Source organism: Neopelma chrysocephalum, unplaced genomic scaffold (genome assembly GCF_003984885.1).
Source record: "Neopelma chrysocephalum unplaced genomic scaffold, ASM398488v2 Primary Assembly neopelma1_22, whole genome shotgun sequence".
NCBI classification, from domain to species: domain Eukaryota; kingdom Metazoa; phylum Chordata; class Aves; order Passeriformes; family Pipridae; genus Neopelma; species Neopelma chrysocephalum.
Genome location: NW_020897689.1, coordinates 19,353,473 through 19,374,709, shown reverse-complemented (window position 1 = coordinate 19,374,709; position 21,237 = coordinate 19,353,473). Strand labels below are relative to the sequence as shown.

General features: G+C 42.4%; 1 protein-coding gene across 3 annotated transcripts in view; it reads left to right on the top strand.

Moving 5' to 3' along the window:
• The window catches only part of MAPRE2 (microtubule associated protein RP/EB family member 2), a 99,987-nt gene that overhangs the window by 22,974 nt on the left and 55,776 nt on the right, over nt 1-21,237 (top strand). Inside the window, exon 2 of one of the 3 annotated variants that reach the window (XM_027674296.1) lies at nt 3,733-3,794. Coding sequence is in view for 2 of the 3 variants with exons in the window: in XM_027674287.1 (XP_027530088.1) it covers nt 19,141-19,259 (119 nt within the window). In the remaining variant the exon portion in view is untranslated. Of the gene's footprint in view, nt 1-3,732; nt 3,795-19,042; nt 19,260-21,237 lie in introns of those variants that run through there. The other 2 variants (XM_027674287.1, XM_027674305.1) reach the window with 2 other exon arrangements.

The window sequence follows — 21,237 nt, the reverse complement described above, 5'->3', positions numbered from 1 at the left end:
CTGGAAAGCAGCCACATGGGGTTGCTTGAATTCTTTCACTTGCTAAAAATAAGTTGGTTTTGAAGTTTTTTTTCTATAACTGCTGAGGATATTTGAGGCAATCAGTAACTGTCAGCCTATATTACAAGTTGTTTTCAAGCAACATCACATTTCCAGTCCTTGGCAGGGGGAAGAAAAGAGATCTGTGCAGTATGGAAGAAAGCATCCAGTGCACAGAGACACAGTAGCAGAAGACAGGGCTCTGTGCCCACAGGGGAAACACAGTTTCTGGGGGTAAAGTTCTGAAAATACATCATCAAATGTACTGGAAGGCATTTGATTTAAATCATTTTAATTAAATTCTACCCTAACTTTTCCTCCTTGGTCCTTCAAAGGAACAACTATGGGTACTGTTCGTATTACGGCTGTATGATGTGCTTCTAGATGCTGTTGTACCTTGTTTACTGCAGATTGTCCCTGCTGTAATTTCTTTTTTTTCTTAGTTGCCTTCCTTTCTACTTGCTTTCTCATATCCCTCTTGCTCAATTCTTGTTTTGTTTGGGATTTTTGTTTGTTTTGTGGGGTTTTTTTTAGTTAATATTCATTCAAAATTAAATTGTTTTGCAGCATTTCAAGGGATATTATCGTAGAAGCCTCTTCTGCATCTGTTTTTTCAATAGGTTCAGTGGGTAAAGTTTGTGGATGTAGCAACAGCTATTGTGCACAGGGAGGAAAAGTATATGGTGAGAGAGAGCAGGTGAAAGCCCCCTGAGACCAGGTAAAACCCTGGAGAGCAGCTGAGTCCACTGAACCCATAAAGTCTGAACAGCAGGAGTCTGCCAAACCTGCCCAAGGCCTCCACCAGCACACACGAGCATCAACAGCAGAGTATGTATCTGAGAAAGTGGCAAATGTAGTCTACAGGGCTGTATATGCATCTGCTGAAGTAAGATAAGGGACCCCCTGAGGGACTCTCTAATGCCCACCTGGAAGCCAGTGGCCCACCAGTCTGACCCCCCCGCGTGGGCTTGGCCTCCCAACTGTCGCTGCAGTGGGATGGCACAAGGGGATGTGGGAGTAGGGATATGGGAGGGGGAGAACTGAATGCGCTAGACGAATGGTCATTGGCTGTTAATAAAATCTACTCAATTCTGTTAATAACAGCTTAACTCAAAGCATTTTGTAATAAACATTAGTCTGTTTCCCCCAGTGTAATCTGACTATCAGGGAAATGGATAGTATAATATAGGGAACTTGGCAGCTATGTGTAGTTTTACACATAGCTGCAAACATTTGCAAACTGCAAACTTTACACAAATGTTGAACAAATCATAAGTTTCTGTCCTGAAAACAATGCATCTCTTTTATCTGTTTTACTACATGGGATTTTCTGAATCTACTCTTTAAATAGTTTTTAATTTTTTTTCTGTATTCTAAGGCCTTTTCCACTTTTACAGATCCTCTCCTGTTTTAAAATCAGTGCAGCCTGTGTGCATTGGGGAGTCTTGAGGAACTGAATTGTGCTTGTTAGCTTACATAGAGCAGTGATATGATGCCACTGTCTGAAGCTGAGAGCAGTGCATGGCCTGGCATGTAGTAGGAGAACATGGTGCATCCTTTTTCCCTTGTCTTCATTGCACACCTTTATCCCCCCCATCCTTTTGAAGAGGACTCCAGCTTTCCATCGTTACCTTCCTCACGCCCACTAAGACCTCTACTGCATTCCTTTGTCCACCTAAATTAAATTCCACCCTAATGATCCAGTGTTTCCTACCACTCCCTTGCCTGGGTGCTGCTCTGGCATCTCAAGCCGGACGTACAGGTTGAGGTGTTGGCATGGCTTAGGGAGCAGGTGGAGACCTGGTAGTGCTGCTGCACACAGCAGCAGGTGCCAATTATCTCATCTGGCCACAGCAATCACACTGCTCCCTGCAGCTCAGGTTGGCAGGCAAAAAGGCTGAGATGTACCTCTTTGGTTTGACCTGTACAATCACCATCATAATCAGTTTCCAAGCTTTAGGAACCTGTGCTATGAGGCCTTCTTTTGTTTTATTTATGACTGTATTAATGAAGTTCAGCGTGGTGATGTTACTCAAATCCCTTGCAAGGGATACATACTGAAGACAATTAAGTAGTTATCTCTGTCTTCAATATGCCATAAATATCACACTCCTCAAAAAGTATACTGTGGTAAACATTCCATGAGTAAATTAAGTGTCATATTTCAAAGGTCTGTGTCTCACTGTGTCTCTCCACTGCGGTTGCCCTGTAGAAATTCTGGTCAACACCTTCTGGTGGGACATGACTACTTCTAACCATTGTCTTAAGTGTCCCATCCTTACAAGCTATTGCAATAGCGTTGTTAGATCTCAGATTAAATTCAGAGGGGGTCTACTTGAGCAAAAGCCAACATACCATGATGGATTTGCCGTTCCTTTGCCAACAGGATGCCTGAGGTTTGTCAGCTGTGCTGGAATCACTTTCCACATTAAACAAATGGAGGAAAAAGAGTACATTGAAAAGCAGAGCTTAAGAGGCTTGGAGAGATTCAAAGAAATGAAACAATAACATGTTTAATAGCTAATTCCCATTCTGGTTTGGCTTTAAGGTAGCTTCAGCCTTCCAGTCTGCTAGCAGCCATGCTAAGTTCTCTGCCAGGATGAGTCACAGCTTCTGGAGCTGGGATCCAGTCCTTTATACAAGCCATCTTTAAAAGTCTGTTTACCTTTTCCAGATGATAATTAATTATAGTGAGAATTACTTTATGTATTCCTCCTCCTAAAACAGGGGTTTTGATGAATATAAATTCACCTGTGGGAGCTTCTTACATCTCTCAGTCCTGATGCAGTCTGAATACCCCTAGGATCCTGTTTGGTGTAGTTTTGTGCTGTTATACAGAGATAGATGCCTTTGGAATACTCCTCCCTGCTGGGCTGTCTCAACTAGTTGACTAGGAATGCAAAACAAGCAATGACCAGAGCCCCGGTCTGACTGTAAACCATTATTTACCTGCTAGGAATGATAATTCCTGCTGACTGAGGAGCTGAATTGAGAAATTTAGCCACATAACCACAGTATGTAATTCAGGGCACAAACTGAAACCCATATATGGCTGCTCCATCTTATGTTTCTGCAGTCTGTAATGTAGCACTTGAGAGAATGGATGTGAGGACAAATTTAGCATTTGTAGACAATTCCATCTAGGAACACAGAAGGGAATGGGCCTTAACGTGACTACTACAAGTGGGCAGCACCATGATTTCATTGCCCGCTGCTTTGTGTTGTATTGGCAAAAACATGGGCTTTCCTGTAAATCAGTTATTGTGTCTTCAATGGCAGATTTTTTTTTCCTCTGAAAAGCTGTTCAGGTAAGTGCAGCAAGGCTCCAGTTGCATGACACAACAGTCATAACTGATTGCCTGTGCTAAGGAGAAGCCTGGTTGGATGAAGAAAGAGCAATGTGCCTGGCAATTATGAATAAACTCTGAATGTAGCACTGCATAAGGGAGCTCATAGATCTGCTACTATATCAAGGGAACATCTGATTGTTGTGCAGATGTTAGACACTGAGCCATTGTGAACACAGCTGAATTACAGCATTGTAATGAAGGATTTCTCCTCTTGTTTCATTTTTAGCATACGGCTATTGCATCACTGCTCAACTAATACAGACAAAGACCATCCAGTGAGTCTTTTTTTGTTTTTTTTTTCTATGTGATTGCTGAACTAAAGGTTTTAATGTTTTCTTTCCAGTACCAAATTGCTGCAAGGAATAATTCAAGCCGGCAACCAGGGAAAGTGTTTGGATGCTCAAAGTAAGTACGTTTGTATGTCTTTTTTACAGTGCTAACAAATGAGAATCTACCCAAAAACTTGTGTTTGATGTCTGTAAGGCAGTAGCTAAATAAGTTTGGTATCAATAACAAATTATATTCCTTTGCATTGTCTTTTGACTAAGCAATTGATAGATTCAAGTCATCAAAAATTCTCATTCTTGAAACAGAACTGCTGAAAGCTAAACTAGATGCCACAGACTTCTTGTAAATAATTGGGGATTTTTTTAATTGAAGTAAGAAGGAAATGGTGGCAAAAGGGAATAATTAAAAAAAAAACCTAAAGGTGGACAATGAATATAACTCCTCTATCCCCTTCTGTTTAGGAGCTTTTAGAAATTGTGTCCTTGCTTTTCTTCTGTTAAATGTTAGCTCTTCTGCACATTATTAGTGCTGCCTTCATAATGTTAAGTGGAAAAAGAGCAAATTACACAGAGTGTCACATACAGGGTCAGTAATTAATGTCAGACAGAATTTTTAAGGTTCTGTTCACTTTTTTAATCCCCAACTATGGGAGTTTAAATAGCATTCCACCCAAGCTGGATGTTAACTTCAACAGTCTAGCCTCCAGCTTGGCATCTGGCTCAGGAAGTCACCTGGGGAGAGTGGAAGGACCAGTGATATCAGGAGACAGGAGGCCCACAAGGTGGCAATGTTTAGAAAGCCTTCAGAAAGGATGCGCCTGGAACAGATCTGTGTTTCCTGCGTTCCCATCACTTACTTCCCTTGTATCATTGCTGCTGCATCCGAGCTGTCAAACAAAAAACCTTCACTGTTCCCAAAATGGAGCGTAGGATACCCGGTACTAAACCTCCTGTTTGAACAGATTCACCATTGAGAGTACTTACCGTACTGTGCTGGATACCATACCTGCCTTTTCCCTTGGTAGGAATGTGCTGCAGAATTAGTGGTTTATAATATAGTGTGGGGTTTCTTTATTCACAGCTGGTGATGAACACATCCATAGCACTGAAATGATGCTAGGGCTGTGTAAGGAAGAACTTTTGTTTTTAAAACATACCACTGCATTTGTGTTAACGCTTGAAAAACTGTTCCAGTGTATAAATAAATGCTAATTTTGGATGTAGGAGACATCTCAGTTTGCAGTGGTATGTTGTTTGAACTTTACAGTTAAAAGTAAAAAGGTTTGTCTGAGCTATTTTAAAAACTTGCTTCACTGTGAAACTAGGAATTTGCTCCAAGTTATTTAATGCCCTGAAAAAAACCCAACCCTTAAATATGTTTGCAGAAAGATTTCTCTAGATGTGTGACAGACATGAAAAATAATTCAGGGTAAGTTCTATGGGAAATACAAGAATTGCCTGTGTTCACTGGCAAAGATGGATATAAGTAGAACAGAGGCAGAGTTAAATGAGGAGCCACACAGTCCAGGTCCGTCAGGTTGCAAGAGAAGAGTGACTTTGACAGCAATTAGCAAACATGCAGGGCTCAAGTGTACTTGGAGATTCTCAGGAAAAGAACAGCGTATAATTTAGTTGAAACAGGCTTGTATGCCTCAAGGGTGAAGCAGCAGATTTAGACTACAGGAGGCATCTGAGAGCAAGAACCAGGGAAATGTAATATCCTCCCCTGTGGATGCAACCCTTCCCAGGAAGGTGTTGCAGATGGAAGTTCAGCAGGGCAATGCCTTGTGCTGAGCCATGGAGGCTTTCATCTGTCGCTTTCCACTCTGGCACGGAGGAGATGCTGCTGCTTAAAGTCAAGCTTCGTCACTGTGGTTATACTGGCATTGTCACAAGCACTTGGAAACAACAGGAAATCTAAAGAAAACTGTGTGCATGGAGATAGTGCACAGCCACCAAGTGGACATTTATAAAAGCAGACTGCATCCTACCTGTCTAATAGAAACTTATCTGACATGTGCAGATTTCCTGCCATGTGTAACACTCTCTGTGAAGCAACAGACAGTTTTCCAGTGTATTCCCCATGGATTGCTGCTCACTGTGTAGCCTTTCTTTTCCAAATCCCTTAGTCCTTATGGCCTGTTATATGTCAAAATTAGGATCTAGCTATCTGCCTTCTAATACCAGAGATGCATTATATTAGTAGAGAATTAGCTAAGCTATTACAATTGCAAAAGCAAAATCCATGTAACATGCTACTATATGCTAGCCTTCACTCAGGAAACCCTCTGGTTAGGTTTTAGTGCCTTTGAGCCTGACAAATGGGTGTATTTTTTCATGGAGTTAAGTTATAAGGACAACAACATGAGGGATGGATGTTGGAACATCCAAGGAATTTTACACTTCTTGTATTAGCCGCTCTTGTGTGCAACACACAGATAAGGGGACTTGGCACTTGCAATTCCTTGCTTGATGTATTATCACCAAAACAATTACAATATACTCTAACATTAGAAAGCAAGTCTGGTTTCTGCTGGAACGTTAGCTCAGGAATTAGCTGTTATATTTCAGTAATTTTGAGGTAGGGGAAGAGAAAGAAAATACATTAAAAGTATATAAAGTGTATATACATGTATATAAAGTATGTTTGTATGATGAACTACTGATTCATGAAGTGTCCAGGGGAGATCTGAACAAAAAGGCCTGTACGAGCTTTTTTCTTCCCTGCAGACACAAATATTCTCTGGTCCTTCATGATAAAGGTGCATGTAGTTACCTAAACCAAGCAGGCTCAAGAAGCACTTCCTCTCACTTGTTTATCCCTGCCTCCCAGCACTGGTGCAGAATGAAACACCATTTCTAGATAAGGGCACTTTGTTTGCTGCTCGGTTCCCCATTGCTTTTTTCCCCAAACTGTTCCCCACAATGTCCGCCAAAGAAGACCTGAATTCCCTGAGGGATCCCTTGTAACTTCAGCCAAAGGGCTGAAGAAGTATGAAATAGGTGAACTTCTGGGCTGAGCAGAGTGTTTCTAAAGCATGTTCATTCTGTGTAAACACCACAAGGTCTCCAAAAATGTAGTGGAGGACATCTGTTTAGGAGTCAGTCCTGCATAGAACACAGATGCTTTATAGCTGGTTTTGATCCAACATGAGAACTGGAGACCTAAAGCCTGAACCTGAGACAGCAAAGTTAACCAAATGGAATGTTTGTTTCTGGCTGTGTACTCACCAGCCCCATTCCCTTCTCAACTTAGGAATTGGGTAGCTTTAATAGCCTTTTATGGTGCTGTCTGAAAATATTCTGAACTTTAGGGTGATATTTATTTTTCCAGTGCCCAATACCAAGAATTATCCCACAGGAGCTCAGCAAAGCAGCTGATGATTCATCAGGAACATAACTTTGCTTTTCAAAAAGATAACGTGTGGTTTTGTTCAGAGTTAATAATGAGATCCTTTCCAACGCATAAGCTGTCAACAGCACTGACATACATTTACAGTAACAAAAACACATAGCCTAGTGGTTGGGGTTTTTATTAAATAGAAACCTCATTTTCTAATGTAATGAGGAAAAGGCACTGTTTTCTTGCCACTAGTACCTTTTGTGCTCAAAATGTTAGAAGCCTTGTTTTATTTTATTTTATACACAGTGTGATTGTTCAGAGGTTACAAAATGGTGCTACTTTATGCCATGACTGTTGAAGACATAATATACAATAATATAAAAAAAGATACCTTTGTTCCTAGTTATCTTTTTTGCTTTTTGCATCCTGCCTATTAATAGTGCTTCATTAAAAAGTTGAAGAATGTTTATTAAAAAATGATTCAAATAATGATTTGAGTTTTGCTAAAGCAGCAAAATAAATTTAAAAAAAAATTAAGGATCTTGAAAAATATTAATCCTTGTCAGATATATCAAGTATTTATAGTGCATCCAAATGCTATAAAAATAACTGTCATTTTTCAAAGCAGTTTCTAGATTTTATAAATATGTGTGTAGGACCTATCCTGATTCTGTCCAGTCATCCCAAGTCTGCCATCAGGCTGAATCTGTTAGGAAAACAGAGGACCTTTTTCTGGTAGTGTGTGTCTTGCTAGGCTGTTTGCAATGCTGTCTGCAAGTCTCATCACTTGGTTAGCACTTTAAAGTCCAGAAGGTGCCAACAGCAAAGTGGTAAGTATCCCTGTATTTCATCTAGGCAAGGAGAGATGGAGAAAGAAATGTAAAGGGGAGATGGGAAGGGAAAACTGGCCTGGCACAGTGGTGACCCTCAAGTGCTACTGAGTAATATGACAAAAAACTGAGCTGAAACCAAAATGCTATTGCAAGATGAGCTGGGAGGCATGTGGAGCTTGGAGTGCCATGGCTGTGTTCCCAACTGTACCCTCTTCTCTATGAAGTGCACACATCCCTGTCCTGTGGTGTAGTAGGCACTGTGTAGCTTGCCTGGCCTCTTTTCCCATGCTCCTGCTAAAGCCTGCACCTGCACATCAGGCACTGGGATGATGAGCTGTGGTGCTCAGGGCCTCTAGCAGTAGAGTAAAATCCATGAGTGGACAGGCTTCAAGTATCAGCATTTTCCAATGTTTCTCTGCAATCTCTGGGGCTGGAAGCTTTGGTGTGTTGTTTTTTTGGGTTTTTTTGCTGGGATTCCTATATAGTTAAGTTGCCCCACGATCAGCAGCTTGCAGAAAATCACCCTATTTACTGAGTCACAGTAAAGTGGGAGTCACTGGCAACACACAGCACGCTAATGAGGTCAGGTGGAAGCAACACGTAAGTTGTCCTTACAGTAAAAATGTTCCTTATAATAATGGCCTTCTCAACCTTCTTAGAGACTTGTTTAGCTTTAGGTCAAGTACAGGAAGGCCACTGTTGTGGACAGTGCTGTTGCATTACAACACAAGGTGGCAACATTAGAGGTTTTCAGGTCTTGAGACCTAGTAATTTGTTGTCCTTGATACACTTGCACTGTTGTTAATTCAGGGCTTGCACTCAAACCCAAATGTTGTAATCATCTGTAGCATCTTGCATGTGTGTTCCTACTGAGCCTGGAGCAGGCACAGAAACAGGCATGTGGTGGGAGCTGCTTACGGGTGGGCAAAGTCGACAGCAGCTGGCTTGGGCCTTAAAAGCTTCAGCTGGAGATCTGCCATCAAAGTGTGTACAGCTGCCACCCCTGTTAAAGTTCCTCTCTGAGTGATTAGACAGACCAGGTACATGTCATGGTTACCATTTACTATGGGTGAATGGTTTTAAGCATCAGTTTTCAGTCTCTATCAGTACCTGTTCCTCATAGAAGGAAGCTGGCCATGCCCCCATATTCAGACTTATGCAATGTCTTCCATTAGAGCTTCATCCTCTTACAGAAGGCGTTTATCCCATGCATCCCACTCAGGTCATTAGTGGTGTGCCAAATCCAGGCCTTCTGAACAGCACCAGAGGAAACACCATTACATCATGTTGTAGGTTTTTAAACAAATAACTAACTCTCATCCTGCGTCTGTATAAAAGAACAATATTGACTGTGCTCAAGTATTTTCAGACTTGATCTGATTTCATAGCTAGGATCTTTTTTTGTGTAATGTAAGAGGCTTCACGTAATCACTCTTTTAAATCTACAGCTTATGTTTGACAAGTGGGTCATTGGTTAATGGAAGCAAGTAAATCCAGCTGTTTATCTTTTCAGTAAGATCATGCACCTTTTGCACGCTCTTGTCTGCTCGGAATGGAGATGTGTACATTTTTAATGGCCCTTTCTCTATTTTAGAGGAGGGGCGTGAACTTTATATTATATTTCATCTGTTCTCTACATTTAAAAAAAATTAAGTCACAATATTAATTCAGCTGGTATCCCACCTGATCCACACACTTGTGGCAGCAATTTTGTTACCATTCATTTAATTACTGTGTGATTTATTTTTTTTAAAGTTATTAATTTGACTTCCTAAGGAAAATTTACAGTTGTACATTGTTGAAAGTTTTCTTGCTTCTTTATATTTCCTACCCAAGCTCCCAGTATTTCTGTGTGTTGCTCTTAACAGATGCACTTTCTACTAAAGCAAACAAGCAGTAACTTTCTCCCAGCTACCTTTAACTCTTAACAATGAGGCAAGGACATTTTTTGGCTAATTTGAAATTTCAGGCTTTCAGAAAGGGCTATGTAGGCCTTCTGCAGGGTCTTACAGACTCCAGCACTAGGTTAATAAAGTGCTCAAAGTATTAATGGAAACTTGGTCTAATAGGTCAAGCTTCAAAAGTCCTCTCGGGGAATGCCTGTCAGCAAGATAAGTTTCTTGACACAGTTTGCAAGTATTCCTTTTTTAATTCAGACTACTAATAAAAGTGTAACATGGTTAAAGCTATCTGTGAAAATTATTTTTCTCTTCGTAAAGCCTTAGGATAAACACTAAGATGATAATGAACATTGATTTGCCAATGGAAAAAGTCTGTTTTCCATCAATAAGCAAAGAAACTAAAACTTTCAGATCAGTAGGAGTACTGTGTTAAGTAGCAATTAAATTACACTCACAGAACAGTTTCTTGCTCCCAAATGCTCTACTATTTACAAATAGAAGGTGTTACTTACAAGTGTGTTACAGGTCTAAATCCTTAACAGCAAGTGGAAAGGCATGTGTGTTAGAAATTCTCTGAAAGTAAAAAGCAGACTGCCTCAGATGCTTGCATTTGGCCTGGAAGGAGCCTGAAATATCTAAAAGCAAGTCTATTTGAATGGTAAGACAAATTTCTGTTTAAAAATCTTGTGCATAATATGTACATTAGCTCAAAGAGGAGGCACTTCCTGATTTCTCTGTGAGCTAGTGATCACAAGCAAATCCTCACAACCTAGTTTTTCAGAGATGCTGAGGTGCCTCAGGGATTTCAGCTCTTTAGTGTGTTAATGGCAGCAATGTGTCACACGAGGTGTGTGAATTCCGGCTGTTATGCAGCCCTTAAATACAGGTGTCGCTTCTTGGGATGGCTGCGTGTGAATGTGCATGCACCTTAGCAGGCAAGTACTGCAGCCCATTCCTCTCGGCCTGGATGAAATGAGGCGTAATTAGCTAATGACAGTATGTTAGCTGGACAGTAAGTGTGCCGGGGACTTGGCTGAGGGAAGGAAACCAATTTGACCCAGGTTCTCTGCAGGTGGCTGAGGAAGGAAAGTGGAAATTGCCCAAGCCCACAAAGGATTATGCCCGACAAAGGAAGAGTGGGAAAGAATAGGAGAAAGAACAATGGGAAAACCTCAGGTGTGGAATAAACCCTGAGATAAAAAGGAGGAGGCATTCACTTAGTTGTTGCAAGGGAGAAAAGGGATTGAATTGGCTTAGCTGCAGAGCTGGAAGTACTGCAAGAATCAGAAAGCAACTCATGGAAGAAAGGATGGGAACTCACCACAGTGGTGCTGAGAATGGAGCTTGCACAGACTTGTGACAGTAAGTGTTTTGAGGAAGCTGGTCAGCAGGGCCTGTTTCTGTGCTTGTAAAATGAGGAAAGCTGACAGAAAGTAGTTTCTGTAAAAGGCTATAAGTGTCCCAAATAAATGCAGTTATCAAGAGCGGGGAAGGTGGCATACAAACAAAAAAGCACATCACTTTCTGTGTAACTTCTTGGCATTCACTAATTTGATGAGCATGTGAGACGCATTGGCCCTGAAAGAAGATGATTTGTAGCACACTGTAAGGTCCTGAGGAAACTGTGTGGAGTATTTTGCAGCAAGGCAAGGCTTTTAGGCTGGGGTTTGCAATCACAGAAATACTCACACACTACTGAATGACTTGGCAGTGTGATTTTGATCCTGGTCAGGCATGAATGCACTCTGTATTTCTTTCACATTAGCTAGAGCATGTAATACTGTTTATGTTGGCTTTTTTGCTGGATGTGGGAGGACAGACACCTAATTAACAGTTTCCTGGGACTAAGTAACCCCTTCAAATCCTGGTTTGTAATGATTCAGTCCTTTCTGTTAGCTGATTGAAATATTCTTGATCCAGTAATAGGTATCCAAAAAATTTAATTGACCATCTGCTGGAATTATAACTTTCTTGTGCCAGCCTTCTCCCTTCCTCTTTAGCAGTGGTGAGCATCTTGGACAGATCAGACAGGCTGGTAAGTGTTAGTAAGTGTAATGTTCCTTGTTACGGGTTATAAACCCTGTGCAAGCTTCATGTATTTGGTGTCTGTAATGCTGACATTAGACAAGGTGCAACACTATGTTGGACAGATCTTAGCCTATAATCGTTCCAAAGCACTTTTTCCCCAAACATTTAAACTCCTCCTTGTGTTATATACAGGTATCAGATAGTCAGGTAGAGCATTAACTTACTTGGATAATGTGCAAATAAAATGGCTATCAGCTTCACACCACCTGTTGTATAATAGGAACAGAGAATCATTGATCCCAAGAGCCATTATTAAGAATTCTTGAGTTCTTAGTGTGTAATAACAATGCCAAGTTTCAGCAGAGTAATGTAACATGTTCAAAGTCATTGTCTACCAATAAAGGTATAACTTTAGTACGGGATATGGCCATACCAGTTTTTCATGTTAGAAACTTTGGCCCTTCACAAAGTGTGGCAAAGCTGCTCCTTTGTCCTCCTCCATGCCCCAGTGTTGCTTTTATGAAATATATCAATAGACTGAAAAGCTTTCAAAGGGTATTGCTGATATTTTCCATGTAGAACAGAGAGAAGGAACATCAGAAAGGGTAGATTGTCCACTCCCACCTGATTTTGTCACCTTTCTGCCTTTTTTGAGACACCCTCTTTAGTCCCAAGAAAGCCAAAGGTTCCTCAACAGTTGAAAATACATAAAGAAATGCTAGACTTACTCTCTCACATTCCCAAATCCTTCCAGACTTTTACATTTATAATTTGTTTTGTTGAAGACATGAATATCTGAAGCTCTGACTTTTTACCAGTGGTATTTTTCCATACTGTAGTGTATGGAAACATGAAAATCCTAAATCCCTCTTTTCTAGAACACCAATCTCACTTTCATTTAATTAAGATTTTGTCATTCTCTGAAATCAGGAATCCAGATTGCCTGAACATTTTTAATGTTTTTATTTTGGCTTTCCACAGTCTTTACACCTGAACTCTGACAAAAGCTCTGACAAGCCCAGAAAACTAGTTAACTCCTCGGTGCAAATGGAAGCAGCAATGGTACATCTAGAACAGCTCCCACCAAAGAATTCCATTTAAATGCATATGAATGAGCAATGAGTCAGTCTCCTCTCTCAATTACTTTCAATCAGTATTAAAGGCAGAGTGAGACATAGGAGTCCTTATTCCAAGCATTTATTGATCACAGCCTCTATTTTTAGATGAGAGCAGCTCCCTGAGGTGTGTCTGAAACTCTGCTATAGTCCAGTGGGTTTCACTAAACACAAATATAAGAGACACTATAGAATTCCAAATTTTGGGTTGGTCTGGAGTTAATGGAACAAAAAATTTCTTCACTTTGGAACTGTCCTTTGCTGAAGTATTTCCTGCTCTCACTGGAGCTTTTTGTTATGTAGAAAATGCTGGATAAAAATATTTTGGCTATTCAGTGTGAACTTCTGATGTTTTAAGTAAGGAGTCCTTTGATGTGTACTGAAGAGTGCTTCTTTCTAAATAGGAATTTGGAGAGTTTATTCCTTGAAGCAGCTGGATTTAGCTAATTGGATTTAATAAATGTCCACTAAACCTATTTATTAACTTTATTCTAAGAATTAATATTAAAAGTATATAACTAGTCTTAAAATACCTGTTATTCAGGGGTTTCACAGGAAATCCTGTTCCTGTGAACATAAAAATCCTTGTTTTGTAGACAGTGACTCTTGAATTAATCCTCTGATTTCTATTTAATTTCTACATTAAGGTCTATATTAAAGGTAACTATGGCCTTTTAAAGGAAAATACCCAGTCTGGCTCTTCAAGATGTCTCTCTTTAGCGATCAATTCACACACCAATGGTCAGATCGGATTTGCAGCTTATAAGACTAAATTTTCAAGAATACTTAGCTGACAAAGACTCTAAGATTTGTTTTACTCTCCTCACAGGCACAGAACACTTCTTAAAATGTTAAATGTGACCTCTGAAATATAAATATGTCTCTATATTTAAAAATAGACTTGAATTACCTCATAGGGATATGGTCCATGCACATTGTGTAATTGGGACAGCCCTCTCTTTTTTTTTTTCCTTCTCTTTATCTGTCTCTCTCCAGGGAAGGCAAATAATCAAGACTTTGCTTAAAGTGGCAACACTAGAATCCCCAAGGGTGGGAAGCTCATTCTTTGTCTACAGGATGTCTGGAGTGATAAGTAGCTGTTTTAATACAACTCATGCAGTGTTTCTTTGTCCTGACGAAATTATCATTTGCTGTTTGGTATGGTGAGTTTAAATGCAACGCACCCTGAAATTTAAGGCAGAGAATGAGGTAACAGGATGAAGGTGGGAGAACTCCTTCAGTGCTGTGTAAACAAAGAAAATCTATAAACTTACAGTTTCAAATTTTCACTTGAAGTGATTTTACACCACAGTGGGAGTTTTCCTTTGGGTTGATCAGTGCTGTTGACAGTATGTCAGTGAGTATTGTGTAACCCAGGTCAGCTTGCAATTTATCATGCACCATATCATGTCTGATATATGTTCACTGAGTTGATGATTCCTTTTTAGATGTTTCTGTGCAATATGTTATCACTAATTTAGGCTGGTGCAAGCCAGCGCTCTGTATTAGGCATTCAGTTGCAGATACGTCATTTGTACTTCCCACAGATAACGTGCAAATCTGGATCTCCTTAGTCTTCTGTTCTTAATCTACTAGATGCAACTTAAGAAATTAGGCTGATTCTGATGCAGCCTAATTAAGTATACTCATGGTTATACACATCTTACTGAATCTACTCATGCTAGGAATAAATTATGTCTGTGTACCTTAATTAATTGGGACTTCCTTTAAAAACCAAGATGTGCCCAAGACTTAACAGAGTAACTTTTAGCTCTTCCAAAACTTTCTTCCTGATTTGCTTTATTCAGTTATTTTCAAATCTAAACACTGTTGGCCAACTCCTTGAGGAGGGAGAGCCTGTTTCTGCATCGGTTTCTGATTAAACACAAATTTGAGTGCTAGAAGTAACCGATTTTACTCTACAGTGTCTAAACCTGTGGCTTTGCAGAATTCTGTTAATCTTCGTCCTGACAAAGGAAGACTATGAGAACAGTTAAATTAGAAAAGCATACTACATTGCTCAGGACTACTGCTTTCCAAAAGTTGTTATCTTCTAACTGTTTTCTGAAATCTGGTTTTCTTATTTTTTTTTCCCAGTGGAAAAACTACACTTGTGACAGGAGTGTTCATGAAACTCTTCAGAAAAGTGATGTACATGGCCCAAAATAATTATATTTGCATGGTGTTTGCTACAGTTTAACACTGTAGCTGGGCTGTAATCTGAGAACGGTGCAAGGAATATCACGAGCTTGAACCTGAACTGTGATGTCAGAGATGAGGGATGCTCCTTGCCACTCTAGGGTTAGATGTGTTTTTCCCTTATCTATTTCCCTATTGCTCCCACCACCCCACAGTTATTCAAGCAGTGGGGAATTTCTGCAATCATTAATTGCATTTATAGTTTGGCTATGTAACACACAATACTCCCTAAAACTGTGGGGTTTTTAATCTTCTCACAAATATACCAGCAGAAGTGTCTAGCATGGTCATCACCTGTTTTCGAGGCTGTACACTGATTCCTTCTTATCAGCCTAATATAAAATTCTGGCTTGAGCATGTCTGAAGTCTTTCTAATGCTGCATTTTGGGCTTTTAAAGGATTTCACTCTCAAGCATCCTAAATTATGCTGCATGGCCTTTCTACTGCAGTAAGTGAAGTTTAGAGCAAATAAGGAGAGAGGAACTGAAAACTAAAGCTCTGAGGAGTAAGGAGCAACCAGATTTTGGAGAATGATGGCTAGGCCTGCTTTAGTACTTGCTAGTGTTTGCTCTACCTTGTTCATCCCAGCGAAAATCGGAGTACTGGAATGCAAGTGCTGAAGTAGAGAGTGCTTTTTGCATCAGCACACTTGCTGTGTGGCTAATGTGGCATGGGAGCGGGTGGCCCTGAGAGGATGAAACATCTCCATCCTTGGAGATTTTTGCAATTTGGATAGATTGATCATGTCCCGAAACGTGCCCCTATCTTGTGTTGATGATGATCCTGCTCTGAGTGGGAGACTGGAACAAATGACCTCCATAGGTTCCTTCCAGCCATTGCCTCTGTGGTTCTCAGAGCTGAAGATCTATTACATCAGGTTTTGTAATCCACCCTTTGGCATTAATTGCTTTCCTGGCTCTTTGCTTAGTGTGTGTATCTCTTGTGAGTACTAGATTTTGATACTTTCAACATACCATAGTTGGGGCTCTTTAATCAACATCATGATGACCTTTTATTCTTCAGGTTGTTTCTCTGTTTCTATGCCTACTGCATGTAAAAATCTACAAAGGCAGCACAGATGAACAGACACCTAATAACAGCAACAGATTTCCTATTTCTTGCAGGACCTCTTAGCTCAGAATAATGAAAGTGGGAAGAAAATGCTGGTGGCTTCCAGCACTTAAAGATAAGAGTGGTACTTGTGGGCCACAGAGTGCCCAGAAACAGAGATGTAAGTAGAGGGAGTGCCGTGCATATGGAATCCATATTGCGCCCTCTGCCCCCCAGGCTGTGCTAGATCAACCAAAGCAGTATGTGTTTTCTGAAAACCAGCACCAAACTGCTTTGGTTGAGGCCTGGCTCAGCCTCTATAAAGGTAAGGTATTCTGTTTAGGCAGTGTGTGTTTTCTGACCTTGAATCCTAATGCAGAGGCAAGAAGGGGTCTGAAGTGACATTGCCATGCTCTCCTCACCTGTGCTTCTCTTCTGTAGCTTTGTCGGTACGTTTTAAACAGTTTTGGAGACTTCCGTAAAGAAGCTTCTGTTCTTTGCCACTGATGAAGAAGTAAAAATATTTTTACGAGTAAGGGTTGCAGAGTGTTTTACTACTTGCTGCCTAGCAGAGCAGGTAGGGTTATGTCTGGCAGATAAAGACCTGCTATAGATTATTTTGATATTCTGTCACCATGTAGCATTTCTGGCTTCTCCATGTTCTTGGGTGTTACTAAGACACTGGTCTTTTTAGCAGAATGTATTTTGTTGCTTGTTTAGAAAAAGACTCAAAGGTAGCGTCCTCCAGTTGCCAGATGAATGGAACACTTTTCAATAAAGTGTGCCTACTGCGAATGTCCATAGATTGCTTACTGAAAGAGAAATCTGAGTATATTTGAAAACCTGGCAGAAAGAATAAATAAAACCTCCTGTCTTTGTGTTCAGAGGACAAGTGACAAATTGGCAGGCTAACTTGAATTTTGTTAGAGATTGCTCTGTGTGTGTTTGTTAATGTATATGTCTGATGTAAATCTAAGTAGTTTCTCAACAGTCCAAGTATTGTGCAGTTGGTGTTCAGTTATTGATTGTATTTACCTTACAAGCTCTCTGTGAATGCAGAGTCTATATCATGAACATTATCACGTAAACTAAGTTTTCAGTAAAGTGTCATTTCAGTCTGAAAGGTTAAAGATTAGTTAAAATGTCGTTAATTTTTTTTTTGCAGGAAAAAATCTGAAGTATAAACATAATCAAACTCATACTTCAGAACTTCTGAATTAAAATACCATCATGTGTCTCTGATATTAGAAATACTCACATTGCTCTTTTTGTTTGACCTGCCCCCTTAAAACTCATTTTAAGAGAGTTGGATTTGGGGCCATGTATTTTTTAAGATGTTGATAGATTGGCCCAAATATTTTGCATCTAACAGCCCTGAGGTCATACAAGCTGTTAAGAGACTGTGCACATAGTCACCCTTGTTGGTTTTTGTTTAGAGAAAACAATTTGTAAATAGTTGGATAGTTTGTTTTTCTAATGCGGTAAATGTGTGAGTTTTGATCCACTATTGGGACGTGAAGGTAGGTTTGGCCACAGTAGAGTTCAGATCTGCTCCTGAGGATGACCAGAATTGCTCTGTGGTTAAACTTTGAAGAGCATTGCTATTTATGCAAGGAGAGATATGCAGAAATCATAGAGCTATGCAGAGGGAAACGGAGCAAGGAGGATAAAAAACTGTTTTAGATGAAGGGGAGGAAGAGATGAGGGTTGTGTGAATGGTGGTGCTAGCAGTGCCAGAAGATCAGTGCTACTGCCTTGGCAGGTTTTTTCCCTTCTTGTTTCTGATCCAAGCAAGATTTTGAAGGATGTGCCATCAAATGTTTTTTCTGTGTAAGCTGAAGAGAAGGAGAGTGCTGGAAATGTGTAGTGCAGCTTGACAGGTGGTGTACTGTGCTCTCCAGTGAAGCCATAAACAGGAATACAGAGCTTGGTAACTCGGACATCCTGGTGCTTGGGGTGGAAATGCAGGCAGAGTAGCAGACACAGGAACTAGGAAAAAATAGCATAGATAAACTTAGAACCTTCTTAGGCTTTTTTGTTATTAGGAGTCCATGACTTTTGACATCCTTGTATTCTCATGTCACTTAGTATTTATGTACTTTCGTTAATAAAGGGTTTACCATATGAAACACAAAACCCACTCTATGATTCTTTAAGCTGCAGCCAGGGTAGGCGAGCTTTGCGCAGTGGGGATGTCCGTAACCCCGAGCACACCAGCACCGAGGGAAGATGCTGGGGAAAGCTGGGCGGTGTTCCCTGCTGCGGCTGGGCGGCGTGTAACCGAGCAGCCCAGTGCGGGGGTTCCTTCAAAAGGAGGAGCTTGAGCCCCAAATAGCTCCTTGGTGTGGCGAAAAGGCGGATGATGCGGAGGTACCGGGGGACGGAGGGTGATGAAGAGGCGTCGGGCTTTGAGGTCTCGGCTGGTCTCGTAGAACCAGGGCGACACCGCGGCTGCCCTTGTCCCGGGTGGCACTGGGCAGGGGGACGGCGCGGTCCCTGCAGGGGAGAGGCTGTGTTTCCGTGCCGCCCACGGGCGCAGGGACACGTGCGGAGGCGGCGGGATCGCCGCGCGGGCACGGGGAATGCGTGGGGGGTGCCCCAGGCGCTTTGTCTGTGCCTGCCCCGAGAAGGGGCCGCCGAACAGCTCGGGCTGGTCCCCCGCGGGGGACGGCAGAGCCCCCGCACGCCCGGGGCGAGCGGCTCTTTGTGTGGGGGCGCGGGGCGGGGCGGGCGCCCCTTCCCTTCCTTCCCCGCTCCCTCCCTTCCTTGCCCGCTGCCGTCCCCGGGCGCAGCGCGGCGCCGGCCGGTTGCCATGGCGAGGGGCGGTCACGTGTGGCGGCGGCGGCGGCGGGGCTGACGCGGGCGGGGCGGGGCTGACGCGGGCGGAGCGGGGCGGGCGGGCGGGCGGCGAGAGAGTCGCGGCTGCCGCCACCTTCCGCACACCAGCAGCAGCAGCGGCAGCAGCGCGGGGCTCTGCGGAGCGGCGGGAGCGCCAATGCCCGGACCGACCCAAGCCCTGTCCCCAAATGGCGAGAACAACAACGACATCATTCAGGATAACGGGACCATCATCCCCTTCAGGAAGCACACGGTGCGAGGGGAGCGCTCCTACAGGTACGGCGGGGGGGCTGCGGCGGCGCGGGTGGGAGGTTGCATAAGGAGGGCGGGCTGCAGCCCCCTCCTCTCGCCCCGGCCCCGCATTGTCCGGCTGGAGAGCGTTCGGTGCATAAGCGGGATGTCTGCGGGGACTCGCCGCGCCCGGGCGGAAGAAAGGCGGTTAAATATGATAATAAAAAAAAAAAAAAGAGAAGGGGGGTAAAATAAAAAGGAAGGAAAGAACGCACCCCGCGCAGGCAGCCAGCTCCCCCTGGAAAAGAGCCGCAGCACCTCGCTGCGGATCTCGGAGGGAGGCGGTGCCGTGCGGGAGGCGGCGGCCGCGGATGGCGGGGCTCGGGCAGCCCCTGCCCGGCCCGGGGACCCGCACCGGCACCGGGCACTGCTCCCCGCACGCCGCTGTGGGGGTGACAGCCGCCCCCCGCGCACCGGGGCGGCGGTGACAGTCCCCCCAGTGCCTGCGCGGGGGAGGGCGGCTCCATCCCCGCCCCCCGCTCCCCGCCAGCCCCATTTTGTGTTTATTTATCGTTCCTCGTTTTGGGGGGACACACGTCTTTTGTCGCAGTTGTAGGCATTTTTGATGAATCGTTTGGCATGCGTTACTGGCAGCGCTTTTGCATTAACATCTCTGACAATATGTTCCGGCAGATAAGCTCATTAAAATTGTTTGCATTGTTTGATAAGGGTCGTGGCGCAGCCCGGAACGCAACTGGTTTGATGTGCTCCTTGTTGCCGACTCGAAGGGTGATAATACGGCCGGTGGCTCCCCTTATGTCAATATACAGTTATTTTAAATGCTGCCTGGATGACAGCAAGCAGTGCCTCTGCAGAGAACACGCCCCTTAAAGCTGATTTTCAAGCAACAGGAAATGATGCTGCTCTCAAATTTCTGACTAAAGTGGCGAGTTGTATGCTCGATTAGATGAAAACAAACGTGGATGACATGGCTGAAGAAAATCACAGTATTTTTCTTCTGCTGGGGAGTAACGGAGCTGCTACCGGTATAGCTGACCATTAAGAACAGTGAATCTCATTGTTGATCACACGCTGACGCATGATCTCAAAGTGTGTCGGTGATCCCAGCGTGTGGCTTGTTTGAATTGCTCAAAATTTAGTCCGTCTCACTCTAAATCTGCTCATAGTTTGTGCAATGGAGCCCCAATGCACACATTTAGCACGAAGTAGCAAATTTGCTTTTGTAAGGACCTATTTCTACTTGCAGAAAGCCTGGAGCTCTCACTTCCTATATGTAAATTTCAGCTGAGTAGAACAAGATTCCGGTTTAGAGGAAAGCTGGTGCACCTAAGCAGAAATGTGAAAATATTTGAAATACCATGCATCTATGTTTAGTTATTCTGACATGTCATAGGTGCTACTGATTGCTGTCTCACTTCTTCAGAAGGGTTCTTTGGAAAACCTCTGTTAAATGGGGTTCTCCATTTTTCTTTTGCAATAGGTTTGTATGTCAAGTTTTCTTGTCCTTCTGCCTATCAACAAGTCAGTTTTCTTGTCCTTCTGCCTATCATATCAGACATTGAACTATGTCTAGAAAAAACATTTTGCAAGGCTGCGGTGTTAAGCACCTGATGACAGAAAAAACTGTAATGTTTGCCCAATTTTTTGGAAATTGTGAAGTTATTCTGCATCTGAATAGCCTTTAATCCAGAGTAGTACTCCTTAGTCTTCTAGGGATTTGAATCCATTTGTATTCCTCTCTAGAGCAATATAAAGGAATACAGAACTCTTAATGCTAATGTTGCGTGTTATTTTTGGGCAGTAAATAAGTAATCCAGTTCTATATATTTCAGAAATAAACCTTTAATGCACAAATAAAAATTTCCACTGGAGAATTCTATTTAGGTTCTTTTTTCCTTGTGGAAACTTACCCTGATCTGCACAGTCATGGCATCCATGTCTGTTGATTTCTCACTTTCTCCAAGGGACAGAATGATACTTAACTTGCTCTCATTTCTAGCTT